The sequence below is a fragment of the Caretta caretta genome, chromosome 15 (assembly GCF_965140235.1).
Source record: "Caretta caretta isolate rCarCar2 chromosome 15, rCarCar1.hap1, whole genome shotgun sequence".
Classification (NCBI taxonomy): Eukaryota; Metazoa; Chordata; order Testudines; family Cheloniidae; genus Caretta; species Caretta caretta.
Window position 1 is genome coordinate 10,271,844 of NC_134220.1, and position 23,946 is coordinate 10,295,789.

The 23,946-nt window shown below is 45.3% G+C and overlaps 1 protein-coding gene and 1 long non-coding RNA gene across 3 annotated transcripts; one reads left to right on the forward strand and one right to left on the reverse strand.

Annotated features, from left to right (window-relative positions):
* Positions 1 to 1,153: 1,153 nt before the first annotated feature.
* Positions 1,154 to 8,865, reverse strand: LOC125622727 (uncharacterized). The gene is made up of 2 exons (XR_007352782.2): positions 8,762 to 8,865; positions 1,154 to 3,006 (listed from the first exon to the last, which is right to left on the reverse strand). It is a non-coding gene; the product is annotated as an uncharacterized LOC125622727 (long non-coding RNA).
* Positions 8,726 to 22,077, forward strand: PRKAB1 (protein kinase AMP-activated non-catalytic subunit beta 1). Of its 2 annotated transcripts, none has more exons than XM_048820975.2 (8): positions 8,726 to 8,817; positions 14,917 to 15,093; positions 16,086 to 16,252; positions 17,910 to 18,003; positions 18,324 to 18,438; positions 19,735 to 19,868; positions 20,258 to 20,326; positions 20,407 to 22,077. In XM_048820975.2, the coding sequence occupies exons 2-8, from the start codon at positions 14,926 to 14,928 to the stop codon at positions 20,482 to 20,484; spliced, it is 825 nt and encodes a 274-aa protein (XP_048676932.1). In that variant the 5' UTR covers positions 8,726 to 8,817; positions 14,917 to 14,925; the 3' UTR covers positions 20,485 to 22,077. The 2 variants fall into 2 exon arrangements, with proteins under 2 accessions (XP_048676932.1, XP_048676933.1); XM_048820976.2 differs by lacking the exon at positions 8,726 to 8,817 and adding an exon at positions 8,904 to 8,986.
* Positions 22,078 to 23,946: the final 1,869 nt, after the last annotated feature.

Sequence of the window (23,946 nt, forward strand, 5' to 3'; positions counted from 1 at the left end):
TCAAGCACATGGGTCTTGACATAGTTTGAACCTATCTACACCAATGAGACAGCAGCTTTCAGCAATGGGTGAAGGGAGTGGGTGGAGTCACGTTTGACAGAAGAGGCTGAAAATATGAGGCTAGTGCCTGCTTCTCCCCTGCAAAACCTTCTACGGGCATGCCCCTCTACCCCCAGTGGACCAGTTCTAGCATCTGTTACAAGGACTGGGGACTTTCCAATGAAGGCCTCTCTTACAAGGGACAGCCCCCATTGGCCACCAGGGGCTGAACACCTTCATCTTCGACCCATAGACACACTTACCCGTTGTGGCCTGAGCAGCTAACCAAAATTTTGGGGTCTCACAAGTTGTTCCACTTAGGAGGAGAAACTGAGGTGGAGTCAGGTACCTTTGATGCAATCTTGTTTGTTTACAGCAAATTCACAAAGTCCTGTTTCCCTGAACACAAGCAGACGAAAAACAGAAGAAGAGAGTTTCCTTGCCCACAGCCCAAACCACTTTTAGCCAGTACTGGATCCAAAAGCTTTCTCTCTCTCTCTATGCTTTTCCAGAACCACACATCTGTGCTTGTTCTGGCTGTGTCTGTCGCTTCCTTCTCTGTTTCTGTGTGCTTCTTTCTGCATCTATTGCTGTGTGCTTCTTCCCCCAACATGCACACATTTACCCAAAACAATACCCAGCTAAGCCCTCCACCCACGTAGTTCTGACTCCTGGCTCAACTTGCATATACCTTTTTGAAGTGGAGGTTGCTATAAAGGATCTTAATTGTTTCTTACGTCTATCTGAAATGCGGGGCAGCGGTTATAACCACCAGCTTCAACCCCCAACAACGTGTACTTGCCATGAGGACAGACACATCTAGGTCTTTTTTTCTTTTTCTTTTTTGCATTTGTTTTCAGTTCACTTGGGCAAAGTGTGTTGGGTTTTTTGCTGTGTTTTTAATGAATGACTGTTAATCTCAAATGTGGCCACACTATGTTAGCTGCATGTGGATGAAGTTTAAGCAACATGCTCTTAACCTGCAGTTACAGAAACAAAAGACATGTGATGTGCTTTTTCTGCCCCAACAGATAAGATCAATAGCAGGAGCTTCCAAGTGATCTTCTTTACAAAAGATACAAGCCATTGCTTAAATAAAAGGAGTACTTGTGGCACCTTAGAGACTAACCAATTTATTTGAGCATGAGCTTTCGTGCTTGCAGTTTTCCCGGAGCAGTGACAAATATTTTCATTTTCAGTAATTTACAAGGGTTTCTTGATTGTTGGAGGGGTGTTTTGAGAATAAAAATTGACCACGAAAATGGAAAAAGCTGCCGTTTGCTGTGTACACCAGCGAGCTTTATTGGTTCTACAAAAGCCAGTGCCCTCTATTAACTACTTACACTGATACAGACACAGAGCACCTAGGTAACGGAAAGAAAGGAGCTGGATCTACAGACATGCAAAACAACTTGAGGTTATACTGAGCTACAGAGATATCAGTGACTTCAATGGAGATGGAACCAGTGGAGCTGCTCCGGGTTGACCCTGTTGTAACTGAGAGCAGGATTGAGCCCAGTGGCTGTAAGGGACATGTGAACTGATGCCCCCATGTTTCACAGTGCAATGGTAATGCTGAAGTCTAATTATGACAGTTTAGATGTCAACATTGTTAACTAGTTCATGGCTGATCATGATCTTAGCAGAAAGATCTCTAGCTCTTCTGGGAGTGTTGGATGGAAGCTAGTTATGCTCAGGTCAACACAGATTGTATTTTTAATAAGTTACATTTATCAGAAATTCTTGTTTAATATTTCACAGACAGTCGGTCTTATTTATTTATTAAAGAAAAAAATCCTGTAACAACGATGTACTTTTCTTTGGACTACTCCATAGCCCATCTTCATTGGGGAGGTAGTGTTGCCTAGTACGCTGGGCTGGGCTTCAGCAGGTCTGAGTTCTAATCCCAGAGCTGACACCAGCATGCTAGGTGACATAGTCATGTGACTTGACCTCTCTGAACCTCAGTTGTGGGGAGGACGCTTACCGCCTTACCGCTTACGTGCCTTGAGATCAACTGATGAAAAGTACTATATAAGAGTTAGATATTATTATCATGCTATTGATTTTTTTAACTAGAACTCCCTATTGATTCAACTGAGAATTTTGCTTGAAAGTGTATGTCACAATATCGCCCTGTGTAATTTTTAATATGTCTTTCTCAGAATCTCGGTGCTTTGCAGATGACGGGTGCAATATTAGAGTTCAGCATTCCTATCATGTCTGGGTAGGATCTTGCCCTGCTTACTCAGTTCTTCATAAAACTCCCACTGAAATCAATGGAAGATTTACCCACACAAAGGCTGAATAAGAAAACCAGGTTTGGACCAATAAAAATAATGCTTAACTCTTATGTGGTGTTTTACATCCGTTACTAAGTAATCTTCAGAATCTCCCCGTGATGCAGAAAAGTACTATCCCCATTTTACAGACAGTAAATGGAGGTGAAGTGACTTGCTCAAGGCTGAAAAGGGAGTCAGTGGCACAGCTGGGATTTGGAATCAGTGACTCCTGGCTCCCAGTTCTGTTCTCAGATCATTAAGACACCCCTCTTGTCTTACAATGGGGCTCTTGTCTGAGTCAGCACCTGCTGGATTGGGCCCATTGTGAAGATACATTGCACCCTGCACAGTTGGAGGAGAAAAACAGGCTGTCAGGTTTGCATTGTAAAATGATGATGGACTCAGTGAAACATCAGAGCTGTAGGAAATCTAAGGAACACGAGATGCCAGTACAGAAACTCCAAGCAGGACAACACAATCTTCCTCGTGCTGGCAAAACTGCCCCAGACCTGAGATTTTTCTCTGCACCCGTCTTGCATCCTCCAGGCACTTGCTGCTTCTTGAAAGCAAGCCCCCTTTTCCTCCCTGCATGTGTTACAGGCAGAGACAGATGGAAACTTTAAATCGCTGGCCTCAGCTCCTGGATCAGATTAAGACCTTTCACTTCTTACAGGACAGCTGCATTCTGCAAAAGAGCAGTGTACAAGTATCCTGATATGTAACTCTAGAGCAAGGCTTCTAAATATAAGAGGCATTTCTGCTCTGCCATACAAAGTGTGTCAGACAAATGTTTAAACAGCATGCTGTATATATTTCATTAGATTGAGCGACAAATTAATACCAGTAAGACAATATGAAGATGAAGTCCTGTAATGCCCATCTGCTGGGATATCAGCAAGCTTCACAATTCATGCACTGAAGATTAGCACTGGAGCACCCAGACAATTTCAAATAATCATTTTAAGAATGATCAATCAAACGCACACATCCGTGTTAATGGGGAATTAAAATCTGCAGCAGCATATATTCAGCCAATCGCCATGTGATGACACTGTGTCTGGGTGTCGCTGGAGTTCGTCTGTCCCCATGTTCTCACACCGTGTCTGCGTGTGACCCCTGGAGGCAGCCTGTCTCCCCCACATGCTCTCACTAGGTCTGTGTGTGCCTGGGTCTGCAACTTCATCATGCCTATGTGTTCTGGAGGCCACGTGCACTCATGTTCTGTTCTGGATGAGAAAGGGAGGATGTCCGCCTCTATCCCTGGAAACAGCCTGTACTTGTATGCTGTCGCAGTGTGTCTGTCAACGCCTGTGTCTGTTCTATAGTGTATCTATATGGCTGTATGCAGCCTGTTCTAATCTGTTGATCTGGGGCCTGATTCTGCTTTTCTTTATAGCCAGTGACTTAACTGACTTACTCCAGTTTTGCACTAGTAAGAGGAGAATCAGGCCTGTTGGCTGTGATCCCTAAAGATGCTTAGGCACCCATCCACCCTTGAGGCTCCACGGCCATTCTCAAAACTGCTGCTCAGCTGCCACCTATCCCCATGGGTGCTGTGTTTCCACCCATCAGCATTTGCAAAGTCCCCCAAGCGCTGGTGCCAACACATAGCTGATGACTTGCTGAGAGCCCTGGGCACCCCAAAGCAGGATTCTCAGGAACATGCCTGTCTCACCAGCGGAGCCTGGGCCTATGGTGCATCTACACAGCAATGAAACACCCACGGCTGGCCCAGGTCAGCTGACTCCGGCTACAGGGCTATAAAATTGCTGTGTAGACATTCAGGAGCCTGAGCTCTGGGACCCCAGGAGGGTACATCTACACTGCAGCTGGGAGTGAGCCTCCCAGCCCAGGGAGACAGACTCATGCTAGCTTGGCTCGAGCTAGTGCGCTAAAAATAGCAATGTGGACATTGCAGCTTGGGCAGCTGCTTGGGTCTCAAGCCCAGTTCATGGGAACCAACAAAGGATGTTTCTGAAACAAAATATGCTACCAGAGACCCCAGCAGCTGCTGACTGAAACTGATATTCTTGTCAGTTTTACTACTGCTGTTCTAGCTGGGAGCCTAGGGCCATGGATTCCAGGGCTGCCTGGCTTCTGGCTCTGTCGCATCAAGCTTGAAAGCTGTGAGAGCCCCCTAGGTTTCTAGGCTCCTGCTCCATGGCAGGGAACCTGGCAGCTCTAGAACCCCTAACATGGAGGGGCTACCCCAAAGCTGTAGACTCATGAAGCCCAGGGTCTCTGGCAGTGGCCGTTCGCAGGATGGGCTGCTCAGACCTGGCGGCCCTAGGTTTGCATTGGAACCCTTCCTGAGGCTCAACAGAAGTTTGTCAAACCGGAGAGATTTCTGAACAACATCTCAGAGTGATAAATTGGCAATTTCTGACCAAAACTCTGTCCAGAAATTCCAAGCCAGCTCTAATTATGACATCATTATTCTGGACAATAAACAAAATCCTTTCTAAAATTAATTTCTGAGTATGACGTTGCTTATCAGTTTTAATAGTAGGGCCATGTCCTGCTTGCTTTACTGACCTGAGTATTCCCCTTGGACTTCAAACAGGCTACAGATGGCAGAAAGGGAGACAGATTTGCCCCTTTCTTTTTGTTAATGATATAATAAAAAACATGTACCATGTAGAACGCTTTATCTTGCACATTTTTTACAAACATTACCTAACTGAACCTCACGCACCACTTATGAGATGATAAAGAACTGAGTGAATAATACTTAATATGTAACTTACTCAATTAATTTTGCTTTTTGCAGCTTGTGGAATGTCTGTAAGCGGATTGTGGTTTTTCTCAAATGGATCTGTTGTTCAAAATTATTCAATGAATTTTTTCAGCCATTTCTTTCACCTTGCGGATTCCCATTTGAAATGCAAGCTATGTTGCTTAATTGTGATTGGTCACCTAGGTCACATGGTATTGTTTCTGTTCCCTGACTGGACAAGTATAACCGTTACAGTAGAGTTTCTGGTGGGATCACTCATGGAAAGTTATTTAAAATTAGTTTTCTGTAAGCATTTGAATGTCCAAGCCTAACATTTGCTTTCTATAAGCATTTGGGAAACTCTAGTTCATACATGTTAATGGACAGTGAACACAAAGGGACTTGAACACACCTGGAGCAAATTCATTTAAAAATCTGAATTTATATTTAAAAAAATGTTTGTGCAATATTCACCTATCTTTACTATGTATCATCTGAAAAGGACAACCTAGGTATACTTAATACTGCCTCAGTGCAGGGGATGGACTACATGACCTCTCGGTCCCTTCTTGCCCTACATTTCTATGATTTACAACTATCCCTATTTTACAGATGGGAAAACTAAGGGGGAGAGAGATTAAAATGCTTCCTCAAGGCAATATAGGGAGTTGGTGTCAGAGCCAGGATTAGAACTCAGGACATTTTTATCTCACTTTCTCTCTGCTAGGTATTTGTGCAGCTCTCACTGCCATGGCCATTGCACCAGGTTGTCCTATCAAATTATAGAGAGCATAGGAGTGGTCCATAACTAGACTTCTCTTTTCACTGTGCACCATGTGCGTGCTCCTGCCATTTACTGGTGGTTCGTGGGTGCTGAGCACCCCCTATTTTTTTCTTCGGTGGGTGCGTGAGCCCTGGAGCACTCACAGAGTCAGCAGCTATGCCTGCTACCAGCGGGCCCCTTTCTCTCTGACACGGGACTGCTTTACGGTCACACAGTCCAAGGCATGGAGGCTTTGAATATCTTTAAAGCAGGCATGTGGAATAGATAGGAAGTCTCACTCAGACCCAGCCAGAACACATACAACATAGTGATATCACCCAAATGATGCTCTAGCTATCTGAGGCTTGGACAAGCACAGGATCAAATGTTTAATATGCTGTGGATTCCAGAAAGAGGTGGTTTTATTTTTTTAACTTGACAGAGAACAGAGGAGTTAAGTTGGACTGTGAAGGAAAAGAAGAATCTAGAGTAGGGGAACCTGACTAGTTAAGGAACATAAAAAGTCACAGGGAAGCAGTAGCTAGGGTTAAGAAAAGCAAAGAAGAAAGTGTGATGTACTAAGTAGCCTACAATTTTTTGGTAATGTTTTTATGGGGTGTTACGGCTGCTCTAAGAAACCCTGGAGACACCTGTTCTCAGTTTATGCTCAGAACAGACAGCAATAATGCAGGTTTCTCCACCTGTCCTCACCAATGAGCATAATCTTGACCTGGAGGGACTGGGTGAGAGGGGGAATTTAGTATCCAGGGCCTGTTCAGCCCTTGGTCTCTCTGCTGAGACTGTCAATGAAGGGGAGCAATTAATGCCAGTTGTTGTGGTTGGGCCTGAGCTAGAAAATTCAGATCTGGATCCAAACTCTGGGAGTGTCTGAGTCTGGGGTTTTGGCTCAAGTATATGCCTACAAACAAAAAACTAACGGAGCGCTGGCCCTGGCAAGCTTCCACCTAGCTCCTGTGTCAGTAGGCCACAGCCCTGACCTGGAGGAACCTGACAGATCGTGAACCCCAGAAAGTAAAATCAAATAAAGCTCTCTTTCATATCACATGTTAATGTTAGTACATCCATTGACTTGGGTTTCGAGTGACTCGTGTTTGTGAGATGTGTGGGCAGCGCCTCTCAGCTGACTTTCTCTTTGCTATGGTGACACTTCTCTCCATGTGAACCACTTCAGAAATCTCTAAGGATGCCTTAGCCATGTCCCTGTTTCCCTGGCCACACCCCTGACACCAACAGCCAAGAAAAGGCTATAAAAGCTGCTATGTAGCTCTGCACCACTCAGGGTTCCCCCAATGCTGGGGTTAAGCCTTCCACAGCCACAGAAACTGGTTTTAAAGCAGCTCTGCACCAGCAGAGCAGCACAAAGCTTCCGTCGTGCCCTGGAGAACTAGCTTCATAGCTTTTTTGGCCCTATAGAAACTACACCTCATCTTGCTCCCAATTAACTGAGTGCAAGTTATGCCATTTCCCTCAATGAGGGCAGGATTAAGCCCTACAGCCTTTGCAAAATTACCTGCCCCCATTTGACTCAGCCCAGACATCTGCCCATTTGGAAAGTGAGACACACTTCTCACCAGGAACATTTTTAATTACACTTGGCATTTTGGATCTTCTTGCTAATTAAATGTTTTAAAGAAACATATGTGCAACCCTACAAATATAGGAACCTGTTATGCAAGAATTTTAACTAATTCCCATTCTGCTTTAAGCCGGGTCTAGCACTGAGAAAATGAATGTTAAGGCAAGTGTGCTGAGGCGAGGGAGTGCTGGGCAGGGTTGGAATACCCCCAGCTCCCTTTTGCACCGGCACAGGAGGCTGGCACTGGGGGATGGGGGGCAGAGTTATATACTGTGCCCAGTGCCAGGCAAGTTCTTTCCATCACTGCGGTAGAGAGTGGGGCAAATAGGAAAAATCACAGAGGGGGCCCCAGAGACTGTATTTAAAAGGAAAGGGAGTAATTCTATTGCTGTAATAAGCTAGTCCATGAAAAAGCTCTGCCAGACCTTTTCAGCACTATTTCAGATAATCTCCTGCTTCCCATGTCTCCAGCCTTAACTGCTGTAAGAGAACTGGGCTCCAAACACGGGATGTATGGGACAAAATTATACTTTGGCACATGGGAGAATCCTGGATGTGGACATGCTGGTCAGGAAATGGGATGATGATTTATAATGCACGGACAGCACTGTTATGGCCGTACATAAAACAGGCCAGTCACTGGTGTAATGTCAGCCAGGCCTCGTAACTCACGGGGAACGCATTCCCCATAGCTCTGAGCACAACCTGAAGTGCTCCCACTCATCTCTAGGGCTGCATTAACCCTGAAGCCTAGTGCTGGCAATTTAAATGGCAACCTTATCACATAGAATATCAGGGTTGGAAGGGACCTGAGGAGGTCAGCTAGCCCAACCCCCTGCTCAAAGCAGGACCCATCCCCAATTTTTGCCCCAGGTCCCTACGTGGCCCCCTCAAGGATTGAACTCCTGGGTTTAGCAGGCCAAAGCTCAACCCACCGAGCTATCCCTCCCCCGCTTGTTAGCGGCTGCCCTGCTGATCAGAGCAGAGGCACAAGAAGGAGACACCTGGCTATGAAAAGCGGTGCCATGGGGTGGGGGCGGCGCAGAGTCTTGGAGAGCACCCCCCTCCCCCACGTATCCTCTCCACCTGCCCCCCGGCTACCCCACGGCACGCTTGCAACGCGACGTGGGATCCGTTGCACGGTCAGCGGCTGCTGCGGAGCCGGGGGCCCCTGAGGCGCCCAGGAAGGGGCATCCCCTGAACGGCAGAGCCTGGGGACGGGTCGCTTGGCACCGCCCCCCCCCGGGCTGACGATGGTCCCGCCCCCCGAGGGGCGGGGCAGAAACGCCTGAGCCCCGCCCCTGAGTCCTGCCCGAGCGCGGCGCCGACAGCCGGAAGTGCCGGGACGAGGGGCGCAGACTGACCGGAAGTTCAGGGGAAGGCGGCGCTAGTGACCGGAAGCGCAGCTCCCGGGGGGCAGGTTCGAGGGTGACTCCGCGGACGCGGGGAACGGTCGGAGCGGAAGCCCGCCGCTGGGGGCAGGGAGAGGGGTGCGCAGGAGTCGCCGGAAGCGGAAGCAGCCCGGGCGGGAGGACGGACGGGGCAGGATTCCGAAGGGGTTTCTGAGGAAGACTCGGGGGCGGCAGCCGGTGAGATGCGGGTGGCGGGTCCCGTCGCTCCAGCCCCTGCCCGCTGGGTATCGCCGTGAAGCGGGGTGTCTGTGCCCGGGGCGGAGGTGCTAAGCGGCCCGGCGACCTTGAGGCGATGGGTGGCGAGGCCCGGCCCCGCCCCGCCCCGCCCCGCCCCGGGGGCCCGTGGAAAGCGGCAGGGAGCAGGCTGGGGGTGGGGCTGAGGGGAAGGAGGAGCGGCCTGGGCCCCCCGGCGGTGCCGTGACCCGCGTGCGGGGCGGGCTCCCCGCGCTGCCGGAGAGGAGCCGGCGCTCGGGGCTGAGTTCCGGGCGAACCCGGGCCCGGGGGCTCTTGGAGCCTGAGGACGCTGCCCCCTTTGTCCGCGCTAGGTCGGGGAGTATCCGCGCCCCACCTAGCGGGTTCGGGGGTCTCATTTCTGATAGACACGTGACCGCACCCACCAGCGCTGACACGAAATCACCGCGGTCGAGGGGGGCCATGGCGCGAGAGCGAGCTCCCCCCCCCACCCTTGGGGGCCGCCCGTGCGGGGCCCGGTGGCGGCCCACGGCAAGGGAGCCTTTTGCGGCCGCTGCCAGTGCAGCATCGGTTCTGGAGCGAGGTGGCGGGTTTCTGCTGCTCTCTGTAGTACAGCAAAGAACGAGACTCCGGCCTCAAAAGGGATCGTGGCACCGGCGGGCTCTTTCTGTAGAGTAAAAAGTCACGAGTCAGTTTCACGCTGCCTTTAGTCTTCTGGGATAGACTCGTAGAAACGTAGGGTTGGACGGGACCCCAAGAGGTCATCTGATCAAGCCTCCTATGTTGAAGCTGAGCCATGTATACCTAAGTCATTGCTGACCAGTGGTTTTCTAACCTGTTCTTAAAAACTGCAGTGAGAGGGATTCTACAGCCTTCCGTGGTAATGGATGCTAATACTTAACTATCCATATAGTTTGAATGGTTTTCCTCCTATCTAATCTAAGCCTCTTTGCTGTAGATTAAGGTGATCACTTCTTGACATGTTTCAGAGGAACAGCCGTGTTAGTCTGTATTCGCAAAAAGAAAAGGAGTACTTGTGGCACCTTAGAGACTAACCAATTTATTTGAGCATGCGCTTTCGTGAGCTACAGCTGATGAAGTGAGCTGTAGCTCACTTCATCAGCTGTAGCTCACGAAAGCTCGTGCTCAAATAAATTGGTTAGTCTCTAAGGTGCCACAAGTACTCCTTTTCTTTTTACTTCTTGACATGGAGAACAATTGATCACATCCTCTTGATAACAGCCCTAATATATTGGGTCTCCGTTCGTCTTTCCTCAAGACTGAATATACCCTGCAGTTGGCTTTTTTTGTTTTGTTTTTGTTTTTTTTAAGAAAAACCTTTTAGCCTTCCTTCATAGGTTAGGTTTTCTAAACAGTTTATCATTTTGTTGCTCTCTTCTGGATTCTGTCCAATTTGTCCACATCTATTTTAGACCGTGGCATCCAAACTGAACACAGTACTCTAGCTGAGCCCTCACCAGCACTCAGTGGAGCAGTACATTTATGACCCATGTTATACATACAACACTCCTATTAATACATCCACTCAGCCTGGTAATAATTTCTGCCTATAATTAGTGTCTTTATTAAATTAGGTCACATAATTTTTGTATTTTCGCAGTAATAAATGGGTTTAGTAATTCTGGACTCCAGATGTTAATGTTATACTAATAAAGTGACATGTCTGTCTGAGCAAATGAGGGAACTCTTGATCTAGATCTCAAACTAGGGTCTGTGGACCCATGGGGGTCTACAAGGATATTCCAGGGGGTCTGTGAGTCATGTCGGGGGGCACTGGCCCCACTGATCAACACCCCCCCCCGTGCCTCCTGCATGCTGTGTAACAGCTGTTCAGGAGGGGCAGGAATGGGGTGTACTCGAGGCAGGGGTGTAGCCACGGTTGGGCCTGGGTGGCCCACGGCCCACCCACTTAGGATCCAGGCCCACTCTCCAGTGCTTGCCCCGCTCCACCCGCCCAGCTGGTACTCCAGCTGGAGAATGGCGTTGGGGCACCAAGGCTTGCTCTGTTCTGCCCACCTGGCACTCCTGCCAGTGCAAGCGCCTGCACCCCTGCTAGAGCGCCGGTGGGGCAGATGGAGCAGGATAAGCCCCTGCCGCCTGACTGGAGCACCAGGCAGATGGAGCGGGGCAAGCCCCTGCATCCCGACCCCAGTCTCAGGCTGGAGCTCCGGGCGGAGTGGGTAGGGCCTGGGAGCGCCCATTTTTCTGGGACCCTGGATTGGCCCAGTGGCTACTCTGCTACTGGGAGGAGAGCGAGCAGGAGCCTAACGGCGGTAGAGAACTTAAAAAAACGTAGGCCCGCCGGCTAGGGGAGCTGGCCCCGGCATGGGATGGTGGGATCTGGAAGGGAGCCATGCACGCTTGAGAGCAGCGTCTCCTCCCGGAGCTGGGTGAGTACCTGGGGAGCCCCTGGCCAGAGGCTCTATCCATCTGCAGAGGATGGGGGGAGGTGGACCCCCTGTAATTGCCTGCCCACCTGAAGTTGGGGCCCACCCAAATATCCCATGCTGGCTACACCACTGGCTCAGGGGAGGGGTGGGGGAAGAGGAGGGGCAGGGGTGGAAAGAGGTGGGGTGGGGCCTTGGGGGAACGGGTGGAGTGGAGGCAGGGCCTGCGCTGAGCAGGGGACTTGGGGGCTTCGGAAAAATTTTAAATCAAAATGGGGGTCGTCAGGTTGCTAAAGTTTGAGAACTGCTGAGACTATGGGATAATTAATGGACATCTTCCAGGTGTGTTCTGCTGGGGTCTCATCAGAGTTTGTTCCTTGAGCTTTAGAAAAAATAAAACTTTGAAAACTTAACATACAGAAATGATTGGTTATTGTGAAATAAAAGAAAAAGTAATTGAAACTTGAAATAATGAGTTAATTACTTAGAAAGGTTGGCAACACTAATGTTTTAAACAGATTAATAGTAATTATCAAGTATTTAATTTTCTTATACAAATTCAGTGTTTGTTTCTGTATATTGATAGTTTGTGTATGGGATAGATGGGCCGGGAAGGGTTCCTATCAGTATTACAATTAGTAATTGGATTGGTGAGTTGGCAGACTTCGGAATTTTTATCTGAGATACTTGAGTCTGGATATTGTAACTTCATGGGATTGCTAAAAAGGGAGATTGGAAGAAGTTCTTGAAACAGTGCATCAGTGAATTGTTGATGAATATTACAAAGACTTTCAGTTATAAATTTTCATAAGAGAAAACTGATTCAATAAATAACTCTTAGTGACTCTTAAATTGGGGGTTAAATCTAGACTCTCATACTTGTTACCAGCGATAGAAAAGGCTGCACTTGTGCAGTATGCTATTAGACATTTAACTTTATCATTCCAATATATATCTGAATATTGATACAAATTTGGCTGGCGAGCAGAAATAGGAGGCTCCCTGTAACCCAGACTTAGGTGGGGCTTTGGACACATCCCTCTCATCAGTATCTCCCATTTACTACCATAGGCGGCTCTCTCCCTTGCCTTTCTCTTTCCATTCATGGTAAAGGGAGTAAAGGTGCCTAATCCAGGATTTGTGGATTTCAGTTATTTTCTTCGTGCCTCAAAGGTAGGCGTTGCAATGCTTAAGACCCTTTGTGGATCTGGGCCTTAAGCACTTAGGGGCCTTAGGGCATGGCTACACTTGCAGATGCAGAGCGCTGGGAGTTAAACCAGCCTTCCGAGACCGCAGCAGGGAAAACCTGCCGAGTATTTACACTCTTAGCTGGAAGCGCACTGGCGTGGCCACATTAGCAACTCTTGCAACGCCACAAAGAGCAGTGCATTGTGGTAGCTATCCCAGCGTTCAAGTGGCTGTAACATGCTTTTCAGATGCGGGGGGTGGGGGGGGGTGGAGTATGACGGAGTGTGTTGTGTGTATGTTGGGGGAGAGAGAGTGGGTTTTTGGGGTGCTGAGAGTTTGTCAGCATTCTGTCTTGTAAATTCAGACCCCACTCTCCCTGCCTCTCTCTCTCACACTCACAGCAAGCAACATTCCACACCAATGGCTTGCTTTGTCCTGGAGCCGATAAGTATGCCGGCTGTCAGAAAGGGGATATCCGCATTCCTACAGCCAATTCCAAAACAATGACAAGAGTGACCACTTGACTTAAGGGGATTATGGGACATTTCCGGAGGCCGATCAAAGCACAGTAATGCAACACCTCGTTCACACTGGCACTGGGGCATTTCAGCCGAGATGCAACAAGCGTTATGCTTCTTGTGGAGGTGGATTACCAGGAGTGCTCCAGCTGCAGAGTCCAGGCTCTCTAAGTGCCTTGCCAGTGTGGATGGGTCGGGAGTTAGGGCGCCTGGGGCTGCTTTAATGCACTCTAACTTGCAAGTGTAGCCAAGCCCTTAGTATTGCTGAAAGCCAATGGAACTGAGAAATGGAAGTCCCAGAAGCCCTTATGAAAATTTTACCCCAGATCTGGGGCTGGCTTGGTATGTTGGTGGGATCCATGAAACCCTGGCCTGAGGTTTAATAGACTTGACACCTGTTACACTTGGAATGAGACTTTTTAAAAAACAATCCAAGTAATTAATAAAACTGAGTAAACTGAGGAAGAAAGAAAGGGAGTACTTGTGGCACCTTAGAGACTAACCAATTTATTTGAGCATGAGCTTTCGTGAGCCACAGCTCACTTCAAGCTCATGCTCAAATAAATTGGTTAGTCTCTAAGGTGCCACAAGTACTCCTTTTCTTTTTGCGAATACAGACTAACACGGCTGTTCCTCTGAAACCTGAGGAAGAAACTATCCTCTTCCCTCTTTTTCCCAGTTACTCTGGGTAAATTCATCAGCCTGGTTTTGTTCGTTTTTATAATAAACCTTGGTTAGACAAATGCACCAACTTCAAACATCTGTCTCCCTGAATCTCAAAAAGAGCTTATCGCCCCTATAAACTTTCTTATAGTAGGTAGATCTTTCTGAAAACTACTGCACTGGCTATATTTGAAGAACATTTTATTTAAGTAAAATTATTGATATTTTTGTGGGTAGTTTTGGGCCCGGACAAGTTCTTATTGACATCAATATTTGTGTGGGGTTGAGTTTTTTGTGTTTTTGTTTTTTGCCATTGACTGTAGTTGTTGCCATTATATATGTGTATGCCTATATTGGCTGGCTTCTGCATAGAAAAAACATAAGGCTTCGTTAACAGATAATGAAAGAAATCTTCCTTTAGCTCAAGTTGTAGAGATGTTGTTTTTGGGGCTCCAGGACTAAGCACTCTGATATTAGCTCCTGGTCATCTTTTGAGTGGTACAATAGAGGACCTTATCTTATGATGAGTATCTCTGAAGGGCCTCAGGAGAGACTGAGCTTTTGTGACAACCACCTGCATGCTGTGACTTCAAGGTTGCCAGGATTTACTTCGCAACACAAAATAAACAGGGCTATATGCAAAGCTTTCCTTATAGTTATCCCTTTTGCCTTAGGAGCAAGCTTGTTGTTTTACGTACAATATAGTATATTTTAAAGATGTTTGTAGGGTAGAGTAATTGAATGATTTTCTATGACTCTGTAAATCAGAAGACCAGGTTTTTATTCCTAATTCCTTGCTTAGTGTCCTATCCACTGGTCCGTGCTAAGGGTGTGGAGTTGGGTCAGGGGGTATCTGTATGTTCCATTCCTCCAGTGTCGCTTATAAAATACAAGTCAAGCTGTTATGGTCTACTGATTACTATGCTTTCTGTCAGTACTGTGTGTGCATGAAAGGAGTAGGAATATCTTTCTGCTATTTTTTATGGCTGCCTTTGTGTTACTGTGCATGTCTAATTTATCACTGTCTGTTTTGCCGTGGGTTTATTTCTGTAGTCTCTTCTAAAAGCAAATTGGCAGAGCTCAAATTTCACTAATATGTGTGTGTCTCAGTAAATAAGGCTATTTCTTTTCTTTTCAGGGCCTTAAAATGGGGAACACAAGCAGCGAGCGAGCGGGTATGGAGCGTCATGGGGGCCATAAGACGCCCCGAAGAGACAATTGTGGTGGAGCCATTAGTACAAAAGAAGGTGATAGACCAAAAATCTTGATGGATAGTCCTGAAGATGCAGACTTGTTCCATTCTGAGGAAATAAAGGTATCATAAGTTATGGCTCCTCTTCCGTCATAACCCCTGACACTGGCACCTTGTAGCTTAGACATTCTATCAACTGTATTTTTGGAAGTCATAAATTTAGCCAATTTTCTGTATAAACTCAGTTTTAGAAACTTGAAGCATTGCTGACTTTCTCTTTTTTTAAGGGAAGAAAACCTTATTTCTTTGTTCTTCTAACCTTTGAGCAGATTTCTGCAAATGAAATACATTTTTCACAAAAATTGTAGAAAAACGAATAAGATAATAGGCTCTAATCCCTTGCCCAGTGTTGTCTATTAATGCACCACTTTCCTTAGCTGTATCTTTTTAGCTCCTTTTATGCTTTTTTTAATCACCCGACTCAGTAACATTCCAGGTGATGATTCTTTCCACTTTAAAAGTTCTGTCAGAGTTCCCTAGTTAGTTTCTAATAGTCCTAATTTTGGTCTGTCCCCCTTGTTGGGTGTAATAAGAATGTTTAGCTCACTGTCTTCCAACTTAATTGATCATATGTTGCATTAAGCTGTACCCTGCAGACAGCAATAGCCTTCCTGTGGTCTAGTTGCAAGTTCTCTCTGGAAGGCATTTTGCAGGGTCTAACAAATGCCTTATAAAAGAAATTCCTTTTTAATTATTTTTTACTCCTCAGTTTAAATATATGCAGCTACTTTGTGTGCTTTTCCCACTCAGTGATAGTTACTTCTCTGGTTTAATTGTTTTGCATTCTGTTTTAATATCTTCTGCCAATTTGGAAGGTTACTAATCTTTCAACTCATGGGTTATTTACAAACTGACTTGCAAACTGTTGAGATACCAACTTCTGTCTCTAACAGTGACTACCTGCATTTGTTTCCAATTTGTGGGAATGTTGAAGAACACGCATAGGGTTGAGGATACCTTTGGTCAAATGTTACCTTTCTCTAAGCTTACCTCTCCTTTCACAGGGCAAAGGAGCCAACGTAGAACTTCTGTTGAGTAAAGTTTTGTGCTTCTAGGCTCCACAAGAGAGAGAGGAATTTCTAGCTTGGCAGCAAGATCTGGAAGTGAGTGAAAAAGCCCCTGTTCAAGATCGGCCAACAGTCTTTCGCTGGACTGGGGGAGGGAAAGAGGTTTATCTATCAGGTTCCTTCAACAACTGGAGTAAACTTCCTCTTACAAGAAGGTAACAAACTGGTTAGGTTGCATCACTGGCATTCTATCTAAAGTTGGAAACAATTATTACTGCATACTTCTGTTAGCTTTGAGAGCTCTTGAAGAGAGAAGTTATAGAAATCTTAGCGTATCATGCTGAATGGTGGGACTCTTTGACTGCCAGAGGTGAAAACTTTGCCATGGAAATAGTTATTTGCTTGGCACTATGGAAAAGACATACACACAGTCCATTCCATGCAGGGTTTACTGTCTAAAGGTAGATGTAGAAGATGGGACACACTGGGAAATCCACAAGTGGAGATAATTTAGTGTGTTTTTAGGTACTTTGCCCCAAAGTGTTTTAGGGACTTCAGTAAAGTGGGTGATGGCTTGGTGGTTTTGAGAAGGGCATTCCATGCATAAGCAGCATGGGAGAAATTATGGAAACAGGAGTGGGGAAAAGGGGACCAATGGAGCATCAATACTAGGATAATTTTCAGACTGGACAGATTGAGCGGGGAATGTAGTGGGAAGCAAGGCCCAAGACACATGCCAGGATGGAATTATCAGGAGCTTTGGAGGGACAACAAGAAGTTTAAACATGGTGCAGTGCTTCAAGGGGGAGGCAATGGAAGGATTCAAAGAACTGGATGCCAGATCAATAAGCGAGGGAGGTAGTTTTGGCATGGTGGTCTGCAGAGTTTCAGTGTAGTCTCAGATCACAATTTAGACCTCTCCTAGCAAAGGTACAAAGAAATAATAATGGCGAGTGGGGGAGAAAAGTAGGTTTGTCTCCTACAGAGGTAATGTTTAGAAAAAAGGGACATCTGTCCCCCTTTAATTTGCAATTGGCAGTCACAATAGTGAATAAGTAAACCCTGTTACAAAGTCCCTGTTGAATAGACACTCATTCCAAACTCAAATAGCAAAAACAGCTTCTCTGGGAACTTAATCTGCAGATTTTGCCCCCTTCTCTGGGAAGAAGTGAGGAATGGAGGACTCTTAGTGTGGCATGACCCATTGGCATGTGTTCACATGGCATGATTTCTATCTATCTGAGCTACTGTGAAGACCTCAAAACAGGCAGGAAGCTCAAAGCACAGGAATGACAGTCTGATCAAACTGCATCTACTCAAAGCAGTTTTTCTGGCAGTAGTTAAGTTACTGCTTTCATTTTCACAGTTCTTGTTCATTTGATGGGTGAGATTTGTGATGGAAGATACTGAAAGTCAAGGATCTATTGCAGTGAACTTACCTTGTATGTGAAGCTCTGGCTGATGAGCCCAAACTAATGTGCTCTTACATTGTATTGAGTAACGAAGATGCGAGAAGAATGGCTTTTCAAAAACATAACATTAACCCTTTAACACCAGGAGCCTGGATTTTCAGGTGATCGGTGTTAATGTAAAACGTGCAGCTGTGCATATGAAGAGATGGGACTCAGCTGTCACTGAGGGGGTACTCATTAGCTTTAGCTGGCTTCTGTACATTTAGATTATTGCATTGGATTGCCTCAAGTGCTCTTTTAAAAGGGTCAATACCTTCAGGAACTGTCTGAAAGATTCTGTTTCAGATCTTTGCATTCTTTTGATCTTTATTTGCATTCTTTGTAATTGTAGCGAGTCTGTAGATGGGCAGATTTTTCAGAATAAAATGTTAATTGTTTGTGTTTGTGTCTGAAATCACAGCCACAATAACTTTGTAGCAATCCTGGATCTGCCAGAAGGAGAGCACCAGTACAAGTTCTACGTGGATGGTCAGTGGACGCATGATCCTTCGGAGGTAACGTTTTTATTCGATCCTGCAGGTTTACACGATGATTCATGCACATGAATGAGAGAAATTAGTTGGCTTCCACGCTAACCTAAAAGAAAGGGCCTTTGCTAACAATAGCAATTGGTGGTTTGCTCTGGTGAAATGTTCCTGGCCCCAGCTGGCCTGTACCAATCTGAGGCTAGTAATGCTGTCTGCCTGTTAAATAACCAGAGGCTAAACAAGAAGTAGGTGATGAGGACTGTGGGACATTGGTTTTTCAAGTCTGCAGAATATTAATAACCTGCATACCTTCTGAATTGTGACTTTTTGCCTCTGTTTCTTCCCAGCCAGTAGTAACCAGTCAGCTTGGTACGGTTAACAACATCATTCAGGTGAAGAAAACTGACTTTGAAGTATTTGATGCTTTAATGGTGGACTCCCAAAAATGCTCAGATATGTCTGGTATGAATCCATTTGTAATCTTATACCATGTGCTTGAAGTTACATAAATACCCTCTACGTTTAATTCCTGGTCTTGAATTAAATCCCCAAAGTAGAAGAATCTCACTTTTTATACCCAATCTGTTGGGGATATGTGCAGGGACCATGAAATGTAAAAGGAGAGAAGCTGGAATTAGTGAGGAGATTGAAGCAGAGTACAGGTCACTGATCAAACCCCATCTAGATTAGTAGTAAGTCCTTGCCATTTGAATGTGTGACATGAAGTGGTGATTTCAGACCACTCCCCGGTGAATCAGTAGCTAACTCAAAACAGATACTGAGGTTGACCGCTTTGACAGCAGTTTGAAGGTCATGGAGACTCACCTGTCTCTGACCCCTTTTTTCAGGATTGTTGTGTACTTGTGGGGAATGCCATGGCAGCATTCTGGGTACCTGGAGGATTTTGTTTCTATTTGCAAGCTTGGCCCCTTTCATATACACTAAATAATTTCAGTAATATTTTGTCACCAAGAAGGGGATTTTATTCCACTGTTTGCCAGGACTGCCAAAAACTAGCATAAAAGCAAATAATCTGTGGTAGCACTTAGTAATGAATGTGTGCTACAGAAATACTGGGCCAGGAAATCTCTTCTCCCCCCCCCCCACTCCCCTCCCACTCCCTCAAAAAAAAAAAAAGGGGGGGGAGGGGGAAAGAGGGGAGAACAGGACCAACCCTTGAAGTTCTTTCTGACTGTTGACCCTACCCACCTGGTCTCCCGTAGGCAGACTCTGGAGTCTTTAAAATCATCTCTTGGGCTTCTTGCTAAAGATCTTTGTGCTTGAGCTTCACAAAACTTCCCAAATTCTGTAACCAGATTCTGAAATTTGGGTTCCCTTTGCATTCTGTCAGCTAGTACTGGTCCCATATTTGTGTGCTGTTGGAGTAGAATTTTGCTGATGAGCAGACCAGTGTCAAGATTAACCCGGTATTATGAACAGGAACTACATACTGAAATGATGTGACAAAACTTCCTACTGTGCTATGTAGCTGCAGCTTGCAAGAGCCCTGTCCTGAGTGATGGTTGTATTTTTTAGTTTGTTTCTGGCCCAGCAGGAAATGTGTCCCAGGAAACCAAAGATTTCATCTAGAGTGTACAGGAAGTGTGGCATCTTTATAGTTTCTGGAGGATTTACTCTATAGCGCAATTAGCTTCTGTCATACACAGGTTTCTGGATGTGAAATTACTACTGCAGCTTAAAGAAGATAAACTCTTTACAGGTACATTAAGGTTAAATATTTTACCATCTCCCTAACAGAGCTATCAAGTTCACCCCCAGGACCCTACCACCAGGATCCCTATGTTTGTAAGCCAGAGGAACGTTTCAAGACTCCACCTATTCTTCCACCACACCTGCTGCAGGTGATCCTGAATAAGGACACTGGCATTTCTGTGAGTGGACAACCTTTTTCTTTGGGTCAGGGTCAAGTATTTAAGAGGTTAAACGTGCACTGGAGCTGCTTTTAACAATCCCAAACCTTGGAAATGTCCCCTAGTGGGCGAGATCTTTATTACCGAAGTCCAAACTGATCCATCATCTTAATTGATTCTTTTTCAAAACCAAAACAGTTTCCCCACCCATAAATCCTAATCTATACCCTGCAAAATTATCAGAACTTCTGAGAACATAGCAAACCTGGTCCCGCCTTAAGTGATCTTTGATCGTATTGGAATTTTGACGGGGAGCCAATACAAAGATTTGTTGAGCGGTTGCCTGGGAAAGACAATATGCCATAATTTAGTCTTCCGCTCTCTGTCTCCTCCCTTTACATGCTTTTCAGTGTGATCCAGCTCTACTTCCTGAGCCCAATCACGTCATGCTGAACCACCTCTATGCGCTTTCTATCAAGGTAAGGGAGTCCTACCTTATCACAGCAGTTGCATTTAGTTAACCATTACATTGTGCTAATTTGTTTTCCATCTTCCCTAGGATGGAGTGATGGTGCTCAGTGCCACTCATCGTTACAAGAAAAAATATGTGACTACATTGCTGTACAAGCCAATATGATTAGTCCTGCGGTTAGTGAGCAGGTATCCTGGGGTGATGAAGTGCCAGAGGGAACAATTCTTCGTTAAACCAAAACATATGCATGGCCTATGCTATTGTAAACAGACTCTGATTTCATATGGTTTTAAAGACTTCACATTTGTTTCATATTTGCCTTGTTCTTCCAGTGCCATCTGGAAGTTTTCAGACTCAGCCAGGACCAAAGAGATTACTGGTGGTGCTGCCATTTTTTCAGCTCAATAACAATTGCCTGGGATCTACCAGTGAAATCAGGGTGGGAAATGTGGGGATAGTGACCACTCAAATATCGTTCATGAGTGATACAGGCTGTGGAAAATAATATTCTAAGAAGTGCAGGATCCTTGCTGACTGAGTGGCTGTTTTTATCATAAAGCTCAAACATTCAACTATATTACCACCAAGCTCCCCAAGAGCCCATTCCCTGGCTCGACTGACTACACGTGAAAAATGGCATTCTTTCTGTTCGCAGCTTTTTTGGGCAAAGCCAGAGATGCTGCTGCCACTCGCTATTTCTTTGTTTGTTTGTTTAATCAGTAGACGGGGGTTGAGTATGTTTTCCAATGTGAGTGACGCTCTTGCATTGTTTCTCTTGGGAGAACTTCGAAATAACTTTTCCTGAGTGGAATTGCTGATAAAGAAAATTGTTCTTAATTGCAGGGTTTTGTGTAGATCATGTAATGCACCCTGCGATAATCTGTTCCTGTAACAGACTTGTAGCTCTCTTGCCAGTAAGGACTGATTTAAACTGAGCTGGGTTCCTATAAGGAAATTGACCAATTTAGCATAAGGACTTTAATTCTTCAGCATCAGCTTTTATCAAGTTGATGGTAAGGTGATTCCAAGTTACTTTAAAAACTGGATAGTAAATGAGATATTGAGGGGACAAGCTCATCTGCTACCATAAGCAGCTGCAGCCCCTGGGAAGTAGCACTGCACCCCCTTATGTCAAGGGCTGGATTGGCCCTGAATCTATATTTGCATTTGACTCTGCCAACTTAGGCTCATGTGGTCTCTGCAGCAAGGACTCCCAACCATTTCTATCCCTTCGAGCTTTATTTATATTTTGTAAATGAACGTAGTTCTTACAAAAGGTGCCAGGATGCCTTTCTTAGAGACTGATGATTTATTTGATCTCAAAACGAATGCAGTAGGAGCAACACAAAATTCCCTGCCACTGTGCCTCAGGCCTGACCTGCAGGGACCAACTTGGGGAATGTGTAGTGCCCGTCCGTTCCTGGGCATCTCTGAGTGCCAGTAAGAGTGCTGAGAGTGACCTCAGTCCGTGACCTACTATACAGGGGTGCATATTACAAAAACCACCAGGTAGCTAATCAGATGGTGACTTAGATCATTGGTGACCACGATTAGATGTGATACAGTCAATGATAAGACTCATTTCCAGTCTTCTGAACTGTTCAATTGTTTTGTTACAATATTTTGAGTAGTTCAGGGCACATTGCTCTTGGGTTTTCTTTGAAAACACTACAACTCAGTGTTTTGAAAACATGGAATTCCTGTCACTGGCTGACCTCTTCAGAAACAAGTTCAAATATAAAGCATTTTAAGGAAAAATGGATAATGTGTTTGTTTCCTGTCAGCCCCACTGACCAAGACATTACTGGGTTGGCTGGCTGCATAATGCTTGGCTAATTATGCAGTTTCTCTCCCTGGTTAAATTGGTAGCTACTTTACTTTTATAAAACCGAGTTTGGACGCACATCTTCTCATCACACACTTGTAGAGAACAATACATTTTAAGATTGGTGAAGGGGGAGTAAACCAAGCTGTTAATGAGCTTTGGCCATTGGCAAACCCAAGGATTTCATTTCTGGAAAACTGACTGCTCTCTACCCCCGTTTTTGTTTTGTTTTTTTGTTTAAGGCTGTCACATTTCAAGCAGCTTGAGCAATCTCCATTTGTTGGCCTCCGTGATGCTGGGTATACTTGACTGCTCGGAAAGGTCTGTTTTAAGTTTGTTACAGTTAATAACAACTGTGAGAATGTCTGAGAGATGATTATACCTGGCACAGCACACCCTGTAATGTTTGTGAACATGGGCCAACAGGAAGTCTAGGCATGGGGAGGGCTCTGAACAGCGAGAAGAAAGCATTAAGTGCAGTTCCAGCCATGCAGATTAGCTTAGCTGGAATCTCAGCCACAGTGGTGCCTCAAAGTATATCCATTGCTTTCACCTCGTCTGCCCACATCAGGGCAATGAAAGGCTGTCTCAAAAGTAAGAAAATACCCACACCAAAAACTTGATGCTCACGGTCATGTGATAAAGACAGCATAAACTTACATTACAACGCAGTCCCACTTTGTTTAAAAAAAAAAAAAAAAGAATACTTCGTCATTTGAAACACCTAAATCTCTTAGTGTGGAAATACTAAATTATTAGGGCTGTCGATTAATCACGATTAACTCAAAAAAAAAATTGTGATTAATTTTTTTAATTGCGCTGTTAAACAATAGAATACCAATTGAAATTTATTAAATATTTTGGATCTTTTTCTACATTTTCAGATACATTGATTTTCAGTTCCAACACAGATTACAGAGTGTACACTGCTCACTTTATATTATTTTTATTACAAATATTTTCACTGTAAAAATAAGAGTATTTTCCAGTTCACCTCGTACAAGTACCGTAGTGCAATCTCTTTATCGTGAAAGCGCAACTTACAAATGTAGATTTTTTTTTTGTTACATAACTGCACTCAAAAACAAAACATTTACGGGAGATAATGATGCCTGCTTCTTATTTACAGTTTCACCTGAAAGTGAGAACAGGTGTTCACAGAGCACTTTTGTAGCTGGCATTGCAAGGTATATACGTGCCAGATACGCTAAACATGCATATGCCCCTTCATGCTTCTGCCACCATTCCAGAGGACGTGCTTCCATGCTGTTAAAAAAAAAAAAAGTGTTAATTACATTTGTGACTGAACTCCCTGGGGGAGAATTGTATGTCTCCTGCCCCACATTCTGCCATATATTTCATGTTATGGCAGTCTCGGATGATGACCCAGCACATGTTGTTCATTTTAAGAACACTTTCACTGCAGGTTTGTCAGAATGCAAAGAGGGTACCAATGTGAGATATCTAAAGATAGCTACAGCACCCGACAGAAGATTTAAGAATCCGAAATGCCTTCCAAAATCTGAGAGGGATGAAGTGCGGAGCATGCTTTCAGAAGTCTTAGAAGAGCAACACTCTGATGCGGAAACCTCAGAACCCGAACCACCAAAAAAGGAAATCAGCCTTCTGCTGGTGACATCTGACTGAGATGATGAAAACGAATATGCGTTGGTCTGCTTGGTGAGCTTGATAGAGTTGGTCTGCTTTGAATCATTATTGAGCAGAACCTCTAATCACCATGGATGCATGTCCTCTGGAATAGTGGTTGAAGCATGAAGTGGCATGTGAATCTTTATCACATC